The sequence below is a fragment of the Nicotiana sylvestris genome, chromosome 8, assembly GCF_000393655.2.
Source record: "Nicotiana sylvestris chromosome 8, ASM39365v2, whole genome shotgun sequence".
Classification (NCBI taxonomy): Eukaryota; Viridiplantae; Streptophyta; class Magnoliopsida; order Solanales; family Solanaceae; genus Nicotiana; species Nicotiana sylvestris.
In genome coordinates, this window is record NC_091064.1 from 2,919,603 (window position 1) to 2,941,622 (window position 22,020).

Here is a 22,020-nt window from a genome sequence, read left to right on the forward strand (position 1 = left end):
TCTTCGATTTTTTGTATGCTAATGTCCACACCATTTTTATTAATTATGTCGATCGGCCCTGAGTCACCAAAATATTTAAAATATATATAGTACAATAATTGATAATTTAAAAGCACCACGGGAGATTTGTAATTCCACCTTCCACAAGTACAATAATTGATACTTTAAAATATTTAAAATATATATATAATTTATGATCAAAGAAAATACCACCACATAAATTGGGACAAAGAAAATACTAGTTATTAGTGCATCGAAAGATCTTGTGATAAATTCTTTCCAATTGCATAAGTATATGGGTTTTGGGTCGGGTCAATACCCTCTTAATCGGGTCAATATTTATTATTTAAAAAAAAGGTGGATTAAAAAGTTATTGCACCGAAAAGTTAAATTTTTCGACAGTTGCGACTTTTTATGCTAGGTGGTGAAAATTTTATGATATTTCTGTTAGAAAACATAGTTATATGACTTTGATAAAAAAAAATAATAATCATAATTATATTAGAAAATTTTAGTTGTGGTGCGTGCAAGTTGACTTGGACACCACTAATATAAAAAAAAGATTACCTATATCTCTTAGCACAACATAAAATACCACCGGAGTTAAATGCCTAATCATATTGTAGTCTTGTAATATATTTCATGACCCTTCAAATAATGCAAATTCTAAACCATTCCGAATTTGTGGCTAAAAATTATTACTACTATTTTTGCAACCACAAAAAATAAATGGAAGAACGAGTCATTTGCTACCTTCACTTCATTATTAGAACAATATTATGAGAAATAATCGCTCCACCATATTTTTCTTAACGTTCTCCCACTATAAAAAGGGCATTTCATTCTACTCAAACAGGACACACAAAAAAAAGAAAAAGAGAAGGAGCAATAAATAAAAGAAGAAGAAAAAAAGTCAATAAAATACACAAAAAAAGAAAATTAAAATGGCAAAGGCTATTTTGCTCCTCTCTGCTCTCTGCATTGTAGCCCTTGCCAACTTCGCCCATTGCCACCCTCAAGTCTTTGATGTTGAAGGCAAGGTCTACTGTGACACGTGCCGTGTCCAATTCGAGACAAAACTCAGCGAGAACGTTGAAGGTACGAAATATTGCTTGGGTTTTCCAAAATTATTATCCTTCAAAAGTAATATATTCTAGAGGATCCAATATGGGTGCAACGATATTTATTTGAAATTCAAGCAATATAGCATTAGCTAGGGTGCAGACGCATCTTAGTTGTTGCTTTCAACTTAAGCTATATATATTTATAGATTTAAATTTATTTATTTATTTATTTATTACATAGAATAAAAATAATTACGGTAGGATATTGAATATAATGAAAAGCTTTTTTCTTATCACAATAGATACAACTATAATGATACTGACCTTATGTTATTGCTCGAAATCTTCAAAATTTCTATCCTCCAAAAACATGAGTGCAATAAAAAAAAAATTAAAATTTAAGCAACATAGCACTAGCTAGGGTGCAGGCACATCTAAGTTGTTGCTTTCAGCTTAAACTATATATAATTAAATGTTTAATATATTTATACATTGAGTTTTGAAGATTCTTGTACTGAACATAATGAAGAGCTTTTTTTTTCTTAGCACAATAGATACGACTGTAAAGATACTGATCGGCCTTATGTTATTGGGACAGGTGCCACCGTGCGCTTGCAATGCAGGAACATCAGCACAGAAATCGAGACATTCTCGGTCGAAGGCGTGACAGACAAAGATGGCAAGTACAAATTGACAGTGGAAGGTGACCACCAGGACGATATATGCGAGGTGACGGTCGTAAAAAGTCCAAGGGAAGATTGCAAAGAAGCTGTCACAGGTTATGAAAAGGCCAGAATTGAGTGCAGTGACAATGTTGGAATTCACAATGCTGTTAGATATGCCAATGCACTTTTCTTCATGAAATCTGAGGCTGTTTCTGGTTGCAAGGAAGTTCTTGATGAGTTGGGTTTATTCCCACTTGAATTCTAAATTTGTTAAATTTAAGTTTAAAAAAAATGTGAAAAAAAAATAATAGCTTTTGCCCATTTTGTTTAATGGTTAATGTAATAAATAAAGAATGAGGAAATATGGATTTTCTCATGTATATGTACTCTCTCATATGGAATGAAAAGTTCCATGTGAATTGTTGAATGAGAAGATCTTGATTATATTTTAAGAAAATTGGTGTTTGATAGTATTTTTTTTCTTTTTGTTTTCATAATATTAAGTAATTAATATGAATTAACATTTTGCCACGACCCAATTTATGAAATAAAGGAAAAATATATGGTATAATAAAGCAATGTCATTTTTTTTTTGAACATAAAAGGCATGAACTTATATTACTTAAAACACATTACAAAACGTGGATATAGTCTTTAGGGCATTACTATTGTTCATACTTGCTAAATAAAGCAACGTCAGTTGGCAATTTGTATTTTATTATATTATTTTTTTCATTGTAGAATTTGGAATAAGATTTATTTTTCTTAACACTAAATGAGATATTGTTTTAATTAATGAAAATATTGATAAATTTGCTAATGAAAGGCAAATTAAATATTTCGCTTGCAAATTGACGATTGTCTGCTTAATAAAATGTGTATTTATTTTTACTTTTAGCTACAAGACAAGATAATATTTCATCGGCTATTTTGGGATGAATTTTTTTTAATTCTATTTCATTACTTTAATATTATTAAACGAATATTGTTTGATACTTTAATGCTCCACCACCACTTTCTCAGATTCTCTAATTATTGTTTATGACATCGTCTCTCCTGCTGTATTGTTGTAAAACATCTTCTGCAGCTGAAAATAACTTTCTGGGCACAAGTTATTTTGTGTTCACGCAAGGTTCGAGAAGGAGCCGTACTCGAAAAATATATAGTGACGAATTCAGGGTTTTAAAGGTATGGGTGCTCGCTAATAAAAATTTTGAAAGAAGAGGAAAAAGGAATTTAGTCGTGGGTGCTCACTCAATATTTATTCAAATATTTTTATAATTGGCTATGTAAATTTACTAAATCTGATCAAAGATAATGGGTGCTTGAGCACCCATAGAAGACCATGTAGATCCGCCACTGAAGATATGGTCTAGACAATTTACACTAATGTAGGCATTAATGGCTGCTTCAATGACTCAACCTCGTGAACTATAAATTAGACAATGATAACTTTATCGTTGCTCCAAAACTTCATTCATTCTTTTCCTATTATGCATTTGCGAAAAAATGGGATCACTTTTAGCCCTTGTCAGAAACTATTTACATTTGATGGCCGAAAAATATATAAACTTTGTATGTTTTTTGTATACAGAATGTACTTTTATCGGCTATTAGTTTGAGAGCGGCTATACGGTGTCAATTTCTCTTTATTTTTATAGGAAACTTTCATAAATCGAGGGAAGACACTATCAGGGACGTATGTAATGTGATAATAATGTTCAATTAAACCCGTAACTTTCAACGGAGTAAAAATTTATATTTAAAAATTCGTTAAAATTTACAAAAATAATAGATATAAATCCATAACTTTAAAAATATAATGAGTTCAATGCTAAAAAATTTAAAAATTAAACTTATAAAGTTCAAATTTTAAATCCGCCTATAGACATTATGCTGTGTTTTACATTACTAATGTCCAGTGGAGGATCAAAACAATACTCAATTGACATAACTTATTGTTTCTAACTTGGACTATATAACATGTGGTGTAAAGAAATTGACATACGTATTAAAAAAAGTAAAAATTGCACGGGGCGTCCTATTTGGTCGCCCCCATTTAATTTATACCTATTTTTTAAAAAAGGTTTCAACTTGTACCCATTTTTTAAACAACTTCAGCCCCTTTCTCCTCCTCCTTCTCCTCCTCCTCCTCCTCCTCCTCCTCCTTCTTCTTCTACTGTTGGTGCTGCTATGAAACTTCAGTTCATAGGATGATTGCCATAAATATGTTTATCAGATTATTTAAAAATAAATTATAAATAATTACGTAAGTTAGTAGAGAATAATTTGTGAATATTTCCACGTACGTAAGTTAGTAGACAATAATATTTCTGTTCTTGAAAAAGCTTAATGACAAAACTAATGAATCTAGGACAAAAAAACTTCAGCTTATTTAGTGCAATTATAAACAAAAACTTCAGCAAATAGAGAACAAATAGGTATTATGCTTAAGTTCAGCAATTACAAACAAAAACTTCAGCACGCTGGTTACTTCAGGCCCGTCTACTAAAATGATGTGCGTGATTGCCTTTGCTACTTCAGCCCCGTATGTTGAAGTTACGCGATTACAAACTTTTTTTTGCAAAGCGAGCACAAATTAAAACGTGACCCAAAAAACGGGTATAGATGCAAATGCCCCATTAAAAAAATACTAAATGCTCGGACTCGAGATCTCTGGTTAAGGGTAGGGGAGTACTTACACTCATAGGGGGGAGCCATGATTTGAAGCTTATGGATTTAAGACAAATATATATTTTGAACCAAAGGTACTAAATTCGACCGAGTGTATACCTTGCAGGATTAATCCTGCTAAGGGGTTCAAAAAAAAGTTAAAAAAGATTATAACTAATGAGAATTGAATCAATGATCTTACAAAAGTTTTGAATCCCCTTGACCATTAAGCTATGCTTTTGGGTCATGTTAAAGAGATTCAAAATATAATATATAAAGGTAAAAAAAAAAATACTTTATATACACAATGTAATTTTTTGAAAAAGGGGGCCGCTCTAAATCCGCCGTTGCCGGTAATTTTCTAAAACCTTAAAGTGTGACTTTTAACTAACAAATTATCCGAGTCTAATCGGAAAATAAAGTATTTTTTCTATCTTAATTTATTGTTCGTCAGTATTTGATTGGTCATCAAATTGAATTTAAAGACTTATAACATATAATTTAATTGTTAAACGCACAACATATACCTCTTTTCATTTTACATAATATTTTTTCCTTGTTTTGTCCTTTCAAATAAATGTTAGTAACATCTTTCTATGTTTGAAAATTTTAAAGCTTAATTTTCTCATTTTATTTTTAATATCCTTATAGAAATGACATGATATTTTAAAAATTATAAGAATAATCAACAAAGTTGATCTTGTTAATGTAAGCATTTTTTTTTTTTACTGAAATATACTTATTTTTTAGTTTTTACAATCAACTATCAATTTGTTTAATTTATTAATAATTTTAGTGGGAAAACCTTTTTTTTTTTTTTTGTCTGAAAAATCTTTACTTTTTGGCAACAATAATACAAAGGCACGATAAAAAAGCAAAAAAGAAGAATTTCAATGGAACCCTATTAAGCATAGGTTTTTAGTGAGAGAAAGAGTGTGAAACTCTCTTACAATTTCTGCTTTCTCTCTCTAGAAAAAAGAGCCCCTTAGCGTAAACTTTCTGCGACCAAAAAAAAAAGGAAAAAAAAATTCGATTCAATTCAATGGCTAATAGCAATCTTCCTCGAAGAATTATTAAGGTTAATTTCCTGTTTTAGCTTTTGATCTTTTATGTTCATTGTTTGATTACTCTTTTAGTTAGGGTTTTTGATCTATTTTTTACTGTTCAGAGTTCGATTCAGTTTAAATTTTGCTGAATTTTGGTTTTATGTGATTTTACAGGAAACTCAACGTCTTCTCAGCGAACCCGGTAATTCACCCTTAAATCTTCGTCCCAATTCAATGCGTATGATGTTGTTTGTTTGGATACTGAGTTTAAGAAAGAAAAAAACTTTTAAAACTTATGATCTAAATAAAATAAGTAATGTTTGTGAGACTTTAAATAATCTCATTCATTAAGAGTAAAATGGAAAAGTTTAAAGTTAAATTATTTTTAATAATAGAGATGTGTCATTGTTAAAGAGAAAAGAGTGTCACATAAAATAAGACAAACTGAATACAAAGATATCTCTATGGAAGCCATGTATTAGTATATGTTGCGGTGTTTAATCAGCATGGAGTTTAAGAAAGAAAGTAAGACTTTTGAAACTTGTGGTCTAAAACAAATCATAGATATTTGTGTGGCTTTAAATTAATTTATGAAGGGTAAAATAGAAATTCAAAAGATAATTTGTTTCTAAATAAGAAAAAGTGGCCTTTTTTTGGGACTGGCGAAAAAGTAAAGAGTGCTACATAAATTGACAGGGATAGAGTATTTCTTTCCTGAAAAAGAATTTATTGAGTACTGCAATCCCACCCAGATAGAGCGGAACGGATATAGAGTATCTAAATAGTTGAACTCAACAAGTTTGGAATTTACTTACTGAACAATTATCGACTTTGTCTCCAATTAAATTGTGTTTAGAAAATCTAAAATCAAGATTCTATTTTGAAGCATTGAAGTCATTTCTTTAACAATTTAGGTACATGAACCTCTTCTCTCCTCTTCTTTCCGTCCGAGATGCAATTCTCAGTTATTCCCTGAATTTTCAAATACACTTCAAAGCATTAAAGTTACTTTTTTAACCACATGAACCTTTTTTACTCCTTTCTTTAATCCAAAAGTGCAATTTTGTGCTTTTCTTTCTCGAATTTCCGTATATAGTTGGTGTGATTCGTTTGTAAAATTTGGTACAAGCAAGTGTTATTTCCTTTGAAGTTTATTGCTAGTTTTTTTTTGTTGGATTTTGGGTTCAGTTGGATTGCGACATGTATTGCTAAGAGATTTAAAAGTTTCTAGTGTGGTTTAAAATTAACTGCAGCGCCGGGAATAAGTGCATCTCCTTCGGAAGAAAATATGCGATACTTCAATGTCATGATTCTTGGTCCAACACAATCTCCTTATGAAGGTAATTTGCTCAATCAATTATGCCAATTATGCTAAGTACACAGAGCTAGATTTCTAGTCACGAGTTTGGCAGTACCCAGTAGCTTTGCCAAGACTCTACTTAATATGTATATATTTATCCAGAGCCCAGTAAGCTGGCCTCTCTAGAATCTAGAACCTGTAAACTCAAAATTATGGATTCCCCTTTGGCTAAGTAGACGAAAGTCCATGTTGCTATTGTGCCTCACATTGTATAGAAATGATTAATTATTTATACATATTTCAGTTCTTTTTCTGGATGTTTTTGATTTAATATTAGAAATGATAAATGAAACATGAAATCAACTAGTGTTTAACTAATTAATCCTGCAGAGGTTGAAGTTAACTTGACCAGTTGACAGTGGGATGTGGGGCTGCAATTGTCAATTTTATGTATTTAAGTTGCTAAAGACGTCCCAACTCCCATTATTTCAGTGTCTATTCGGCCCATGTTAGCTATGTATGTCTCGACATATTTCTGACTACAGCTTAATGGAAAGCTATCTGTCATTGTACAATTCATTGAATATGGTTCTTTGAGTCTATTTGTTCATTATAGGTGTTTTGATGTCCACTATAGGTGTCCGGATGTTTTAAGGTTTCTAGTTGCATAGGATACAGTTTTTGAGAGGGGCATGAACTTGTTTGTGTTGCCCTCGTTTTGTACAGCTACTCGATAATTAATAAAACTTCTTTAATTGCCAAAAAAAACAGCATTCAGATGGAAGATATCCATCCTTCGCCTTCTAGTTTTGCTTTGATATGCATGTATGTTACTTTCTTTAATTTTAGTTCAACTGATTTATCCTTATAGTTGGACTATAGGTGATATGTTCTTGGTATACTTTGGAAATTATATCTTATGACCATGTGCAGTTTGTTTTTTGGCTGAAATATTCTTTGCTTAATTTCGCTGCTTGCTGCTTTTGTTTAGGAGGTGTTTTCAAACTGGAACTCTTTTTGCCTGAAGAGTACCCAATGGCTGCTCCGAAGGTATTTGAACACATAAATGGATTTTTTGGCAAGTTTCAGCAGATTCTCAGAGTCTCAGACAGGCTTCTCTAATTGCATATTCCGTAATTATATTGCTTGCATTTGTATAGAGTTTGATTTGACTGATTGATCAGGAAGCATTAACTGCAACCTCCTTAACGTCTGCGTTTAACATTTAAAGTCTCCTGATGCGCCTTTCTACATTTGAATCTGAACTTTTCAAACTTAGCTGCTTTTATAGTTTTACCATCTCAATCATTGTCATCATCGTGTACTAATACCTAAAAATTCCATTTAAGTATATGTGCAGGTTTAGACTTTGTAACTCGATCATATTATTTGCTAATAAACTTTCAATATCAATGTGTATCGCATGGATAATATAGCTCATGACAATAAATATATTGACATGATTGTATGTGTTAGGACTATGTCACTGTAGGCCGCTCTTCTAGATGTACTGATCTTTTGCTCTTCGCTTCTTCTTTTTTTCCCAATTATGTGCACCATCAGTGGGTTGTATTATCAATAACTTGAGCTATCTAGAAGTTGGTCTTAGATGAAATTATGAGTTCTGGCTAAATACTAGGAAAATCTGAAAATAAGTATTATGATTAAAGGTAATATTAAATATTTTCTATTTCTTAGCTGTAAAAATGCCGTTGTGAAATTTTTCTTACTAATTTAATCTCACTTCTACACAAGTTAGCACCGAACAAATTTACACAGATCAACAAAATCCGGGAAATTGTTTATGACCTTAATAGTGGATGTAGTCCTATTTTTTTGTTCTTTCATCAGAAGTTTATAGTTGAAACTTCATTAGATCAATTGGTTTGTATCTTGTCTAATCTTTCAGGACTCTATTTAACTTTTCTTCCTCAGAATAGTTTGGTTGTCTATCAACAAATGTAACTGTTGACTGAGATTTTACTGGTCACAATGGTGCTTGGACAGTTGTAGCTAGTGTTTCTCTTGTTGGAACTTAAAGATGATAGTCTTTCATGAACTTCACGGATAATATTTTTTTGGTTTAGCTCATATTACTATAAGTATTCGTCGGATTTCCTTCCGTAGGAACTGAGTTGCAAAACTGATACAGTTCTACGGTTGGTAAAGGCTGAATAGTAATCAGATTTATCCTAGCGTAGATATTAAGAAAAATGGTGAATTGTGGGAAGAAACTTAAGAATAGTGTGTGGATAAAATGGTGTAAGATGGTCAATTATAGGGAAGTGATGTGTATGGGGCTTGACACCTAGCTGTAATGTGGAAACATTGTTGATTACTTGTCTTAGGCTGGAAATCACACTACCAGATATAAATTGGAGCAGTTGGAGAATCAAAGATAAAGAACCTCGTACAACCTTGCACCTAGCATGGAGGACAGAGATGCCTCATGCCTTGAGATGCTAAGATGTTCTATGTTACTTGCTCTCAAATGCTTGGGGTTCAGCACCAAAAAATAGTACTCCCTCTATTTGATTTTGTTTGGGGCTATTTCTTTATTAATCATTCCAAAAGAACGGCACATTTTATATTTCCTTAATGAGAAGCTTTTACAGCCACACAAATGTTATGACATATTTAAGACCACAAGTTTCTAAAGTCTTATAGCCAATGTGTTAATAGCATATCGATACCACAAACTTTAAAAGTCTTCCTTTCTTTCTTAAATTTCGTGTTGGGTCAAACTATGCCAAACAAAGTGGAAGAGGAAGTACGGGATTTTATATAGGTACTATACGAAGACACTAAATCTGCATAATACCGCATGCTTTCGGAAGTGTTTTACATGGTAGAGTTTCTGGATGTGAAGCTTCCTCGACCTAGTCTTTCATGGTCTTTGCATGAGGCTTGCCCTTTCTGGACAATTCATGGGCTTTTACCACTATGTAACATGTACGATCGGACATGATGGTTGTAGAGATAATATGCTTGTGTGCGTGCTTGCAGTATGGATTAAAACGTGAATTAAGTTTGGCTATTATGGTTGCCGCTGTTAATTCTGTCATTGATCAAGTTGCATACTGTAACAGGTTCGATTTCTCACCAAAATATACCATCCCAACATTGATAAGGTTTGTTCTGTTACTCGATTATGTTATACATAGATTTAAGCCACAAGCTAACTCACTCGCATGGGCCATTGTTATGAAGCTTGGTAGGATATGCCTTGATATTCTTAAGGACAAGTGGAGTCCTGCTCTTCAGATTCGTACCGTTCTTTTGAGGTATTAAATACAGAGTACTCTTGGATATTATTTTTTTTCATACGCTTTTGTTCATGCTCTTCCCGAGGATCTAAGGAACTTCTTGAACATGAGCACCAAATTTTGGCTTAAGGCGCTAGAATGTTAATAATTTGGTTCCTTTTTCAGCATTCAAGCACTTTTGAGTGCACCAAACCCAGATGATCCACTCTCTGAGAACATTGCGAAGCATTGGAAGTCGAATGAGGCTGAAGCTGTTGAAACAGGTAAGTTGCCTTCCCGCTCTTTCTATCAGTCGAAAATTGAAGGCATTTGGTCTTGTCAATAGTCCAGCAGTCCTTGATTCAATTTTTTTTTTTTTTCAATCCTGCAGCTAAAGAATGGACACGCCTGTATGCGAGCGGTGCCTGAACCGGCACGACTAAGTGATTTTGAAAAGAAAAAGAAAAAAGATGTGGAATGTAATTTATCAACGGTCTAATCAGGGGACTTGGGAGGACTGAAAGCTAAATGCTTCAGATTACCATCTATAATATTTTCCCTACCCTTGAAATTGTATAATCAAATATTGCACCTTTTTTTTTTCAAGTTGAAGAAAGTTTTTACTATGAGAACAGAAACGGTTCTGAAGTGAAAGAAGTATCATATGAGAGACTAGTTATTTCCTTGTTGCAATCCTGAAACTGGAGGATTGGTGCTGCAGCAAATATTTATCTGCATTATTAAGGGTTAATCATGTTCTGATTTCCAACTGCTAATCATGTTCTTATGCAAAGATTACATTTTGGGATTTTGTGTTTCTTAAGTCTTTTTTGATGCGTCTGTAATAGCCTATGTGTCCTAAAAATGAACGTGCTATACCCACCCGATGAGATTAGGGTGAAAAGACTTTCTTTCATTAACATATGGCTTTGTGCTTGGAATTGGAGGGTAATGCAATTGGAAAAATGACATTGTATAGCTGCTGTAAAAATAATAGTCGAAAAAATGTATAAAATTTATATATATTTTTTGTATATATATACATTATGTATGTTATATACAAAAATTATACTAGTTTTATATAGTTTTTGGCGCGGGCTAAAAGTGATAATACTCCTATTGCGATTGGAAAAATGACATTGTATAGCCGCTGTAAAAATAATAGCCGAAAAAATGTATAAATTTTATATATATATTCATTATGTACGTTATATACAAAAATTATATAAGTTTTATACAGTTTTTCGACTACCAGATGTAAATAGTTTCTAGCGCGGGCTAAAAGTTATAATACCCCAATGCAATTCCATAAGAGCCCAAAACTGTGACTACTTCAGTCACAAAACAGGGCCAACAGCACCTAATCAACAAGTTGGTGAAAATATTGCCCAAATCAGATTAGCCTAGTCGAATTTTTATCATTTACTCCCTCATTTCGCTTTTACTTGTCCACTATACTAAAAATATATTTTTCACTCTTACTAGTCCGCTATACTAAATCAAGAGAAAAGACAATCTTTTTTTCTTATTTTTACTCTAATCATTAACTACTCATTCCCCAAGTTATTTCCCAAGACTTTTGAAAATAATATCATTATGGGTAAAATTATAAAATTCATACTTTATTTATTTTACTTCAAGGGAGTGGAGAGTAAAAAGTAGACAACTAAAAGTGAACGGAGGAAGCACCTTTTTGTCCTTTATTCTTGAAAAGGATTTTATTGAAATTGCTCAATTTTTCCCTCTTACATTTTTTGGTCTATTTATACCGTTGTCGTTATTTTTTATGGAGTTTCAACATGAAATAAGTGTTCTCCACGCATATAAATAATTCGAGATAAAAGGACAAATTTACTCAAATTATAACTATAAGTTAGAAGTACTCTTAAATTCGAGTTTCACGAGCGGTCAAGAGTAAAAATGAGACTTTCTTAATGAGGATTAATATTAGATCAAAAGTTAACAAATGTCAAAATTATTCAATTTCAAATTGTACAATAACAAATTTGATATTTTTTCCTTTTCTTTATGTGGTAGTTAAGGTTTTTGAGGCCCATTTAAGCCAGAGGCGGATGTAGTATATTACCGACGGGTTCAACTGAACTCATAACTTTCGACGCGGAGTAAAAATTCATTAAAATTGTAAAAATAGTAGATTTAAACCTATAACTTTGAAAATATAATGTGTTCAATGCTAAAAGCATTAAAATTAAACCCAAAAAATTTAAATCCCAGATCCGCCTCGATTTAAGCAGTAAAAGTGTACTATGGTACGACAAAATGTGGAATCACTTTTGTGCTTTTAACTTCACTCATTTGGTCAAACATCTTTGTCCTATAGGCCTATACCAATAAATGCACATCTAATTCCTAGTGAAATTACTTGTCTTCCTCAACTGATTATGCTTCTTTAATTCTTTTGATGATATGGTGATAAGCCAATACATGATTATTCTAAGCTACAAGTAACTTACTATATTAAGAAAGTATTACAACCAAATGACTAGTTTTATTCCATTTGTGACTTATGTATCTTTATGTAGGCCATACATCAAGTTCAAGTTCATTTTCAATTGATGGGAATGGCTAGTAGATAAACTAGATATGCCACCAAGAATGTGTTGGAGAGTATGTTGCTCGAGCTCTTCGAAAATGTGGCCAGATACGTGTCGGATCCTTCAAAAGCAGTGTATTTTTTAAGGATCTGATATGGATGCAGCTACATTTTGGAGAATCCACACAACATAGGTTGGATGCAAGGGTCGAGCTAGAAATGAATGTACAGATTCGACTGAATCCAGTAACTTTGGTCTATATTTTATGTTTGTTATAAGAAATGCATTTAGTGTGTGTGTGTGTGTGTATAACTTATTAATTTAGAACTCAATAACTTAAAAAAAACTAAAATTATGAACTCATAAGTTTTAAATTTTGGCTCTGCCTCTGGTTGGATGATTGAATCGCTCTAGTCATAACTCTATCTTTAACTAGAGGTTTCGAGTCCAAGTTCAGGAAATAAACTTTTCGATAGATAGTAATCCCTGCGATCCAATTTATGTGAACATGTTTGACTGGGCACGGAGTTTAAGAAAAAATGAAGAATTTTTAAATTTGTGGTCCTAAACAAGTTAGAAAGGGGATCCAGAGTATTTGTGTGGTTATAAAAGCTTATCATTAAGGGTAGAATTATAAGTTTAAGCTAAATTATTTCTAAATTAAGAAAGGGGTCATTCTTTTTTAAACGGACCAAAAAAAATATGTTCACATAAATTAGAACAAATGGAATATTTTATTCCCTTTAGTAAACTTATTGGCACGAATTTGAATTAACTAGGTCATTAAAAAGGGCATTTCAGTATATGAAGTATCTCGTATTTACCCAGATTCAAAAAAAGGCTGCACCGATATAGGCAACTCACCGTAATACTAGTATTAGTGGCTAATTTCACGACTCGGACACGTAATCAGTCGTTAAATTTCAAATATTAATTATATCGGAAGAATACAATGTAATGCACCAGTCAAAAATATGAAGACAGTCAAAAATCCTAGAAATGACCAAAGAGAAAAAAAGAATTAAGGCATTGGGATTAGTAGCACTAGTCACAATTGACATGACACATCTATATTGGAAAAAGTGTGTACCAAATTCAGGACATGACGATTGATAAATAAATTGATAAATACGAAATTCTGTCTTTTTTAATATCCGTGCTAGTTTTATATATGTACTTCCTCCGTCTCATAATATGTATCATAATTTTTTTTTATGTACGTCCCTTAAAAAAATAATTTTTGATTATTTTACCATTATTAAATATTTTCTTAATTTATACATCATCTCTATCAATGACATTATTTATATTTTTACTAAATGTGAATGCAATTGATTATTAAAGGTAAAAAAGAAAAAATATAATTAATTTTGTCTTGAAGTTCTAAAATGACAAATAATTTAAGACAACTATTTTAGCAACCACGACACATATTATGAGACGAAGTGAGTACTAACTAATTCGATCTACCAAAATTTGGACAGATAAAAAGATATTATAATATTTATGTCTTCAATGTGATTTTGACGCTGTTGTTTTTGTCTTTCCTATGTTTTTCGTATTATTATTATTATTATTATTATTATTATTATTATTATTATTATTATTATTATTATTATTATTATTATTATTATTATCATCTTCTCTGCCTTCGATCTCTATTATTAAATGGAAAAAATATATTATTGCTGAAACAAGAAAGAATTGAAACCTTAGATCAAAACACTATGTATGGATGTTATGAACTACTTGAACAAGAATTCTTTACGTACTGGGTTTTCTTTCGAATAGGCCCTGAAAGGCGAAGGAAGGCCGGAATGCCAATAAGCGTCTATTATATTGAATTTACCTGATAATTCCCATTTTAGAAATGTCTGTTGCCAATCCTTGGCCTATATAATGTATTTTATTTGTTGGGTTCATTATATCGGTTTTCTTACTGTTTTTGCCTTTATTATTTTCTGCATGACTTCTTCATTACTGTTTTTCTTTTTCAAATCTACTATGAATTACTTTTCTTGAACCGAGGAGTGACCGAAAACAACCCTCTCTACCTCTACAAGGTAGGAGTAAGGTTTGCGTATACATTACCTCCCCATACTCCAAAGGCGGAGTCAAAATTTAAACCTTATGGGTTCGAAATTGTAATCATTTTTAAGTTACTAAATTTTAAATTAATAAGATGTACATATTCAATGAATTTCTTAAGACAAATACATGGTTTGAACAAAAGCTACTAGTTCGGCCGAACCCGTATCACGCACTCTGTCTCCGCCCCTGCCTGACCCTACACTGTGAGAACATACCGAATATATTATTATTGCTATTATTGTGATATAAACCCGAAATCTCATGATTCCCAATATAATTTATCGATCATAAAGCCACATTTTTAGTGCACAATAGATAAGATAGATAGATCTATAACGGCTATAATATTGAATAATGATATGATTCCATTGACTGATATCATATATTTCCTTTTCCTTTTGAAGTATTGATTACACATCAATCTCAAAAAATCTTTTTCCCTCTATTCTCTGTAACGTAATTCGTACGGCAAACACTGCTACGTTATGAGTTGTGAATGGTAACAATGAATTGATGTGTCATTTAGCAACATGTCTTTATTCTTTATCCAAATCCCAATTTTTTTTTATTTAATAGATTCCTTTAATTTTGCTGCCTATGTATTTTGGACTTTCTAGTGTTTAGTCATTTTCCATACATTGTCGTCTTCTTCATTCTCAACTCATTTCAACTCTAATTTAATTAAGTGGGGTTTGTTTCATTAAAGTTTGAAGTTTGTTTGTAAAGTTTTAGGGTTTGTTTGTCTGTACTTAGGTAGGGTTTGTTTCATTGCTGCAGTTGAAAAATATTTTTTTTGAAAACTAAGTAATTTTCTTACTTATTTTTTGGATTTGATTAGGTAGCAGAAAATATTTTTGAAAAATATATAATTTAAGCAAATACTATATGAGATGAAACAAGTAAAAATGGGAGACGATGGTAAGTCGGGGTCTAGGGGCCCGGGTGGCGGGGAGGATGTTAGGGGTAGGGGTGGTCAAGAGGGGGCGAGGGGGTTGGGGAGAGGGATCGGAGAGAGTGGGGCTGGGTTTGGTGAGGTGGGGTGAGGATGGGGTGGGAAAGTTTGATAAAGAGTTTTGGAAAATATTTTTTCTCCTTTTGGTAAGGAAGTTATTTTCCGCCAATTATAGGAAAAATGACTTCATAAGGAACAATATTTAAGCCAACTAAACATGGAATAATTGAAAAATATTATTTTTTCATACCAAGCGCACACTTAGTTTTAGAATTTGAACTTAATTAAGCCGCATTGCTTGCCACAATCAAAGAAATGGCGTTTCCAATCAAAAGACCGAACACAATAGGGTTCTTATGGACTCTTTAACATAGTAGCTTTTGATAATCTTTCTGTACCTTTTTATATTATTTGTTACTCATTATTTTAAAAGTTTGTTAGGTTAATGTTTCATCTTTATCTGTCTCTATCTTTTTTATTGTAACTTAGCTCTATATAAAGAGTTATAGTTCATTAATCATATAGAGCTCTTATAGAGCTCCTTTAACTCATTCTGCAACATGTACTCTTAATGGTATCAGAGCTCCTCTACCACGCCTCATTCTAGAGGATTTGAGCCCGTATCCGTTCGGCAACCTATACTCTTTATGGTATAAGAGCTCCTCTATGACGCCCCACTCTACACGATTTAAGTCCATATCCACTGTTGAGCATACTAGCATGTAGACTCACTATTCGACCCGTCTTGAAACAAAACAACCATTCCAGTATTTTTCCTACGGTACTTGAGACAAAAGCCCTCCACCCCACTAAAAAGTAAAGAAACCGTCATGCCTGCTTGTGACATTTTACCAAAGCGTTGAGGCTTGCAACAATAGCTACCCAAGAGATACCAGTTTGCTGTAAGCGAGTTCGGTTAGGAGGGACAAAAGAGAGATGCTTTCTATTAGTCAAACGTAGATATCGCCCCCTATGCTCCCACGGTCCGCTTACTGAGAAATAGAAAGGAAGGACCCGGGAGCGGCCCGATCATCCAAGATGGAAAAGACTCACCCCAAAAACAACTGACCTTCTCCCTCTTTAAAGTTAAAGAGCAATCATGTTACTCATTTGCCACATATTCAAGATGTATTAGGTTTGAGGGACCATAGCATATACACACAATGAATATGCAATAGGTATCATAGCTGTATATACTATCCATATCACCAAATGGTCCATAACATTGGCAAATTAATGAGAAAAAGTTTGGAGAGGAGTAGACAAGTTAAGAAAGGGACAGCTACAATCATATACTTATGAACTTTACCAAAGTACAAAACCCCAAAAATCAAGCGGTCCACATAGCCATCTATTAAGAACCAAACATCAATGATAACTTGAGGGAGCGGCCCGCCGAGTTTCGAACAGTGTGTCAATTCACACTCGGAGATTTCTCAACAACAACAAAAAACCTAGTGAGTTCCACAACTGGGGTCTGGGGGAGGGTAATGTATATGCAGTGGGAGGGTGGAGAGGCTATTTCCGATAGACCCTCGGCTAGATAATACACTCGGAAATTTCTCGATCATCGGAAAAAAACAAAAAACATCACCCTTACCCCTTATAATTGAGATTTAAATGGCAAGATTACCCCTACTCAAATCAACAGTACACAGCCTACCATTCAGAAGGCATTCAAACTAGAAATGCAAATCATAGATCATGAATGAGTTAAATGTTATCAAGAGAAAGAAATAGGGAAAAGAATTGAAATCTTATTGATAGAATGCTTGAGCTAAGAAACATAATCATATTCATCCTTCTTTCACTAAACCAATAACTACCCACTAGACATCCAATATTCCTTCCTCGGCCTCCAACGGTTTGTGTGTATGATCGTATATGTACACATTATGATCCTCATCTAACGCCATCCAGTCAGCCGCTTCTATTCTCTCTAAATATCAATTCTACATGTTCACTACTTCTCACAACTGAAGATGGATTATCCTAGGGGAAAGGCTAAAAATTTTAAAAATACAAATGGAAGAGAATGCGGGGGACGGGAAAAGAAGTTGAACAGAAATGAGGAATGAATGAATGAATAAACAAGGGTAAAAAAAAAGGAGACTAAATTTTCCCTCTGCAGACAATAGGCGCATAGCTGAATCGGCTCATAAAAGCATTTTGTGGTAGCTCTGATTATGTCACATGTATATATGGAATCCTTCTATGTGGGAGTGGAGACGGTTTTCAGAGTGATCTTGCAACTGGAATTGCAAGAGAATGCAAGGCAATAGGCAAAGAAGCACCATGAAAAATGGCAATGCACTCTTAAATGCTGTAATGCCTCACCGATGACTCCAACACCTCTGGACTTGGGCAAACCATCTCCTTCACGCGGCTACCATTTTTGTAAATCTTAAATGTAGGTACTATTCTAATATTCTCTGCTGTAGCGATTGTTGGGCTCTCTTCCACATCCACCTTCAGTAGAAAACAGAAGACAACCGTAAGTTAATATGAGTTCTCTTCATTCCTCTCTTGTACACGTAAAAGTTCTGAATTCAGGGATATGATTGTTTACCTTGAGAAAACTTATTGAAGGGAATTTGGTGCTTAAGGTATCCAAGAAAGGGGATATCTGCTTGCATTGTAGGTTGGATGCCGCTTTAAAATGGACCACAGATGCACCTACAGTTTCCAACTGCAGTTGTTGAGTTATATAGTAAATGATAGAAGGAAGGTTGAGATAACAGATGCAGGAAAGCTTACCAGATGATGAAATCGCAGCCCGGAACTGCTGGAGACCCGAAACCAGCTCCACCTCCCCACCAAATTTCATATTGTAAACATCTTCTCCACGTGACTTCTTTAATGCAACTTGGGCATGGAACAATGATTCCGCAACCTCATTGTCATATGGAAGTTGCCTCCTCAAAACCTCGTAATCTCTCACAGCTTCCGCCCATCTTTCCAGCTATAATTCATTGTATTAGGTCAAATTTATGATCCTTTTCTCAAACAGCAGATTCTAGGAAAACATAGAGTAGTGCACCCAAGGGTGTGGCCTATTGGTCGATAAAGTGGGTTGAGAACCATGATGTCTCAGGTTCAATTATCAGCGGAGACAAAAAACACTAGGTTTCTTTCCATCTGTCCAAGCCTGGGTGGCCAGAATTACCTGGTTCCTATTGGGAGGTGACAAGCATCTCGTGAAATTAATCTAGTTTCGCGCAAGCTAGCCCGGACACCACGGTTATAAAAAAAAAGAAGGAAAACATAGAGTAGTAGTAACTAAGATTTGAAGGTGGCATGTCACCTTAGCATTTGAGGCAGCTCGTCGAAGTAGAGCTTTAGTATAATTTGGCTGGATAATGAGAGCTTGGTTGCAATCATCCAGAGATTTTTCCCACTGCCCGAGTTTATACCAGCAAGCTGCTCTATTGCAGTAGAGAACTGAATTTGAAGAATCACGCATGAGCCCTTCCCCATAAGCAGCACAAGCTTCTGTATATCTTTCAGATTTAAATAGATTGTTGCCGCGACCACGAGCTTGCCCCACCAGCCTCACATTGTTGAGTAAAGCAGAAACTTCAGTACTTCGAGGGTCTACTTGTGCAGCTCTCTCAACGTAAGTCAGTGCATTTTCAAACCTGCAGATATTCATGATCCATTCTCTCATACTCCTGCTGAACCTCTTATTTCTACTACAGCAGATGTTATATTCATAAACTCACCTTCCCCGAGCCATCTCAATCTGAGCCTGAACAAAGAATATGTATGCTTCAGAGAGCATCCCAAAAAATTTTGACTGACATGCTACAGCAGATGGTTCGAACTTGTTAATTTTTGATAGGCACAATTCAGCATCCTCCAATTTGTGTAACTTCAAATAAGCTTCCGCTCTACATGCAAATAGCTGCAATTTCAATATCAGCAATTCAGTATCAGCTCTTGAAATTTTCATAACCAATTAGTCACGGAACTGAACCATTAGAAATGCTTTACCTGAGGAGATGCATCTGCTCCAGAAGCAGTTGCTGCCTCAGCTTCTCTTAAGGTACTTTTCCAATCTCTACCTCTACGGGCATCAGTGCATCTGCTGATATGTTTCTCCACCGCTTGCAACTTCTGCAACTCAGCTTGATCTGGCTTATGACCTAGGGAAAAAAAGTGACTCCTTGCATTTTCAACCTGTCCTAAACTGTAAGTTTTACAGGAAATGAGATTGCTTACAGTTCTAGGCAAAATAAGCAAGCAAACTAATCTAATTCAGATAAGGAATTGTGAGAATACCGTCGCAAGTGTAATTACAATCCGTGAAGAAACTAAAAAGTGGAAGGGGAACAACAATAAAATGCATGAAACTATAGCCCTATAAAAAAGGGACAACATAGGAACAAATAGCAGAAACAATGACCACAAAAATCCAAACAGACAAAACCATTAACTTTTGTTCGTTCAAAACAATCAGATCTGGTTAATCAAAAAGTGCATCCACCCACTAATCAACACATTCCATGCATCCCATTTAACATTTGTTTGGCAAATGTCAAATAACGCATCAATCGAGAAAGTTTCGCATTAGCAAATAACTAGGCCAGAAAAAATAATCAAAATAACGCATTTAACTGGTAATCTTTCATACACCCTACAGAAATTTCACCACACTTCCAAGATTTGTTGATAACCAATACGACCATACACAGCAAGCATCAATCAAGAAAGTTTTACATTAGCCAATAACCTAGCCAGCAACATTAATCAAAATAACACATTTAACACTTACTCTTCAATACAGAAATTTCACCACATTACCAAGATTTATGATAACCAATATGTGGATACACATAGATTCTAAATTTTGATATTTTTTTATATCACATACAGCGTACACCAACTTACCACATTACCAAAATACGCAAACACACATAGATTCCAAAATTTGATCTTTTTTATATCAAATACACCGTTCACAAACTTCATCACATTACCGATAAGCGAAGAACACGCATATAGATTCTAAAAATTTGATATTTTTTATATCCATACACCGTACACAAACTTCAACACATTACCAATACGCGAACGCGCATATGGATAGATTCTAAAGATTCAAACTTTTTATAAATCACTTACCTAAGTAACAAAGATCCTAATCGTTGGTGTGCTCTAACATACGATGGATCCAGCCTAATGGCTTCCTCACATTCCTTCACTGCCTCCCCTAGCCGATTCAAAGCCATTAACGCAGCAGCTCGATTACAATGTAATGCAGCATTGCCCGGAGAAATAGCAATGGCTTTATCATAAATACTCAAAGCTTCAATAAAATTACCCTTCTTGTAATTCTCATTCCCTATTCTTTTCAACTCATCTGAATCATTAGTAAAAATCCCTCTTTTTACTGTCTCACCAACAGTAAATCCTCTTGAATTCATAGTATGGCCAGAACCGCCATCGAAGGCGGATTTTGGACCCGCACCGCCGCGCATTATGCTGCCATGGCCGTAATTCGCCGTTCCGGTCCCTAAAACATCAGTCTTTGTGGATTTACAAGCCATGCCGGTTTTCAAAACCTTACCGGACGGGCAAATATTGCCGGCCGGAAGCGCATTACCAACAGGGGAAGTGACGGAGCATCCGCCGGAGTAAATTAACGGATGTGCATTTCCCGAATCGGACCGCCCATGACCCGGTTTGAGCCCACGTGCTGTAGGCGAGCTCTCAACTGAACCCGAACCCGAAAGTTCGCCGGAATGGCTCGCATCCGATCTTCTAGGACCCGACCATAACACATTTCGAGCCGACCCGGATCCAGATGATGAGCTAGATCTGCTACTTGTAGTCGTAGTAGTCGTAGTAGTAGTGGTAGAGGTACTGAGTCGACTCGTTCGGGTCATCAATGGTGAAACGGGTGAACCCAGATCCAGTTCTCGAAAATCGGGCTTGTTATCATTCTTCTCCTCCTCTTTCTCTTCGTTAATATTACAACTACTCAGTAATGAGTTTCTCAACCGATCAGCTAATGAGTCAAAACCCATTTCCGATATGGGTTTTCCAGAATGCGACATTTTTTTTTTAAATATATAAATTTGGCAATGTGTATATCTTAAAGTCTCAAATCTTGAACTGGGTTTGGGTTTTTTCTCTTATTTGTAAGTGTAATGGTGGATTAACTGAGAAATCTTTACAATGTAAAGAGAAAAAAGGGAAATGGAGGATCTCGTGAATTTAAAGGTAGAAGCAAAGAATTAATGTGAGTTGGGTAGAGAGAGAGAGAGAGGGGTTGGGGTTTACAGAGAGAGAAAGAGAGAAGAAGAAGAAGAAGAAGAAGAAGGAAAGAAAATGAAAGGAACTCTTTTTTTTTCTCCTTATACTGTACTTTGATTAATTTTCATGCTTCACGAGACAGTCATATATGTACCTGAATTTCTGAATTAA

General features: G+C 34.2%; 3 protein-coding genes across 3 annotated transcripts; 2 read left to right on the forward strand and 1 right to left on the reverse strand.

Annotated features, from left to right (window-relative positions):
• Positions 1–854: 854 nt before the first annotated feature.
• On the forward strand, positions 855–2,186 carry LOC104240961 (anther-specific protein LAT52). Its single transcript, XM_009795869.2, has 2 exons — positions 855–1,098; positions 1,663–2,186. Exons 1-2 carry the CDS (start codon positions 945–947, stop codon positions 1,992–1,994), a joined length of 486 nt encoding a protein of 161 aa, XP_009794171.1. The 5' UTR covers positions 855–944; the 3' UTR covers positions 1,995–2,186.
• A 3,098-nt stretch (positions 2,187–5,284) lies between these two features.
• LOC104240960 (ubiquitin-conjugating enzyme E2 36) lies at positions 5,285–10,769 on the forward strand. Its single transcript, XM_009795868.2, has 8 exons — positions 5,285–5,480; positions 5,623–5,650; positions 6,702–6,788; positions 7,740–7,798; positions 9,838–9,879; positions 9,959–10,032; positions 10,180–10,277; positions 10,385–10,769. Exons 1-8 carry the CDS (start codon positions 5,445–5,447, stop codon positions 10,420–10,422), a joined length of 462 nt encoding a protein of 153 aa, XP_009794170.1. The 5' UTR covers positions 5,285–5,444; the 3' UTR covers positions 10,423–10,769.
• Positions 10,770–17,328: 6,559 nt separating this feature from the next.
• On the reverse strand, positions 17,329–21,946 carry LOC104240959 (TPR repeat-containing thioredoxin TTL1). Its single transcript, XM_009795867.2, has 7 exons — positions 20,716–21,946; positions 19,585–19,780; positions 19,314–19,495; positions 18,896–19,229; positions 18,349–18,553; positions 18,161–18,267; positions 17,329–18,060 (listed from the first exon to the last, which is right to left on the reverse strand). The coding sequence occupies exons 1-7, from the start codon at positions 21,648–21,650 to the stop codon at positions 17,908–17,910; spliced, it is 2,112 nt and encodes a 703-aa protein (XP_009794169.1). The 5' UTR covers positions 21,651–21,946; the 3' UTR covers positions 17,329–17,907.
• Positions 21,947–22,020: the final 74 nt, after the last annotated feature.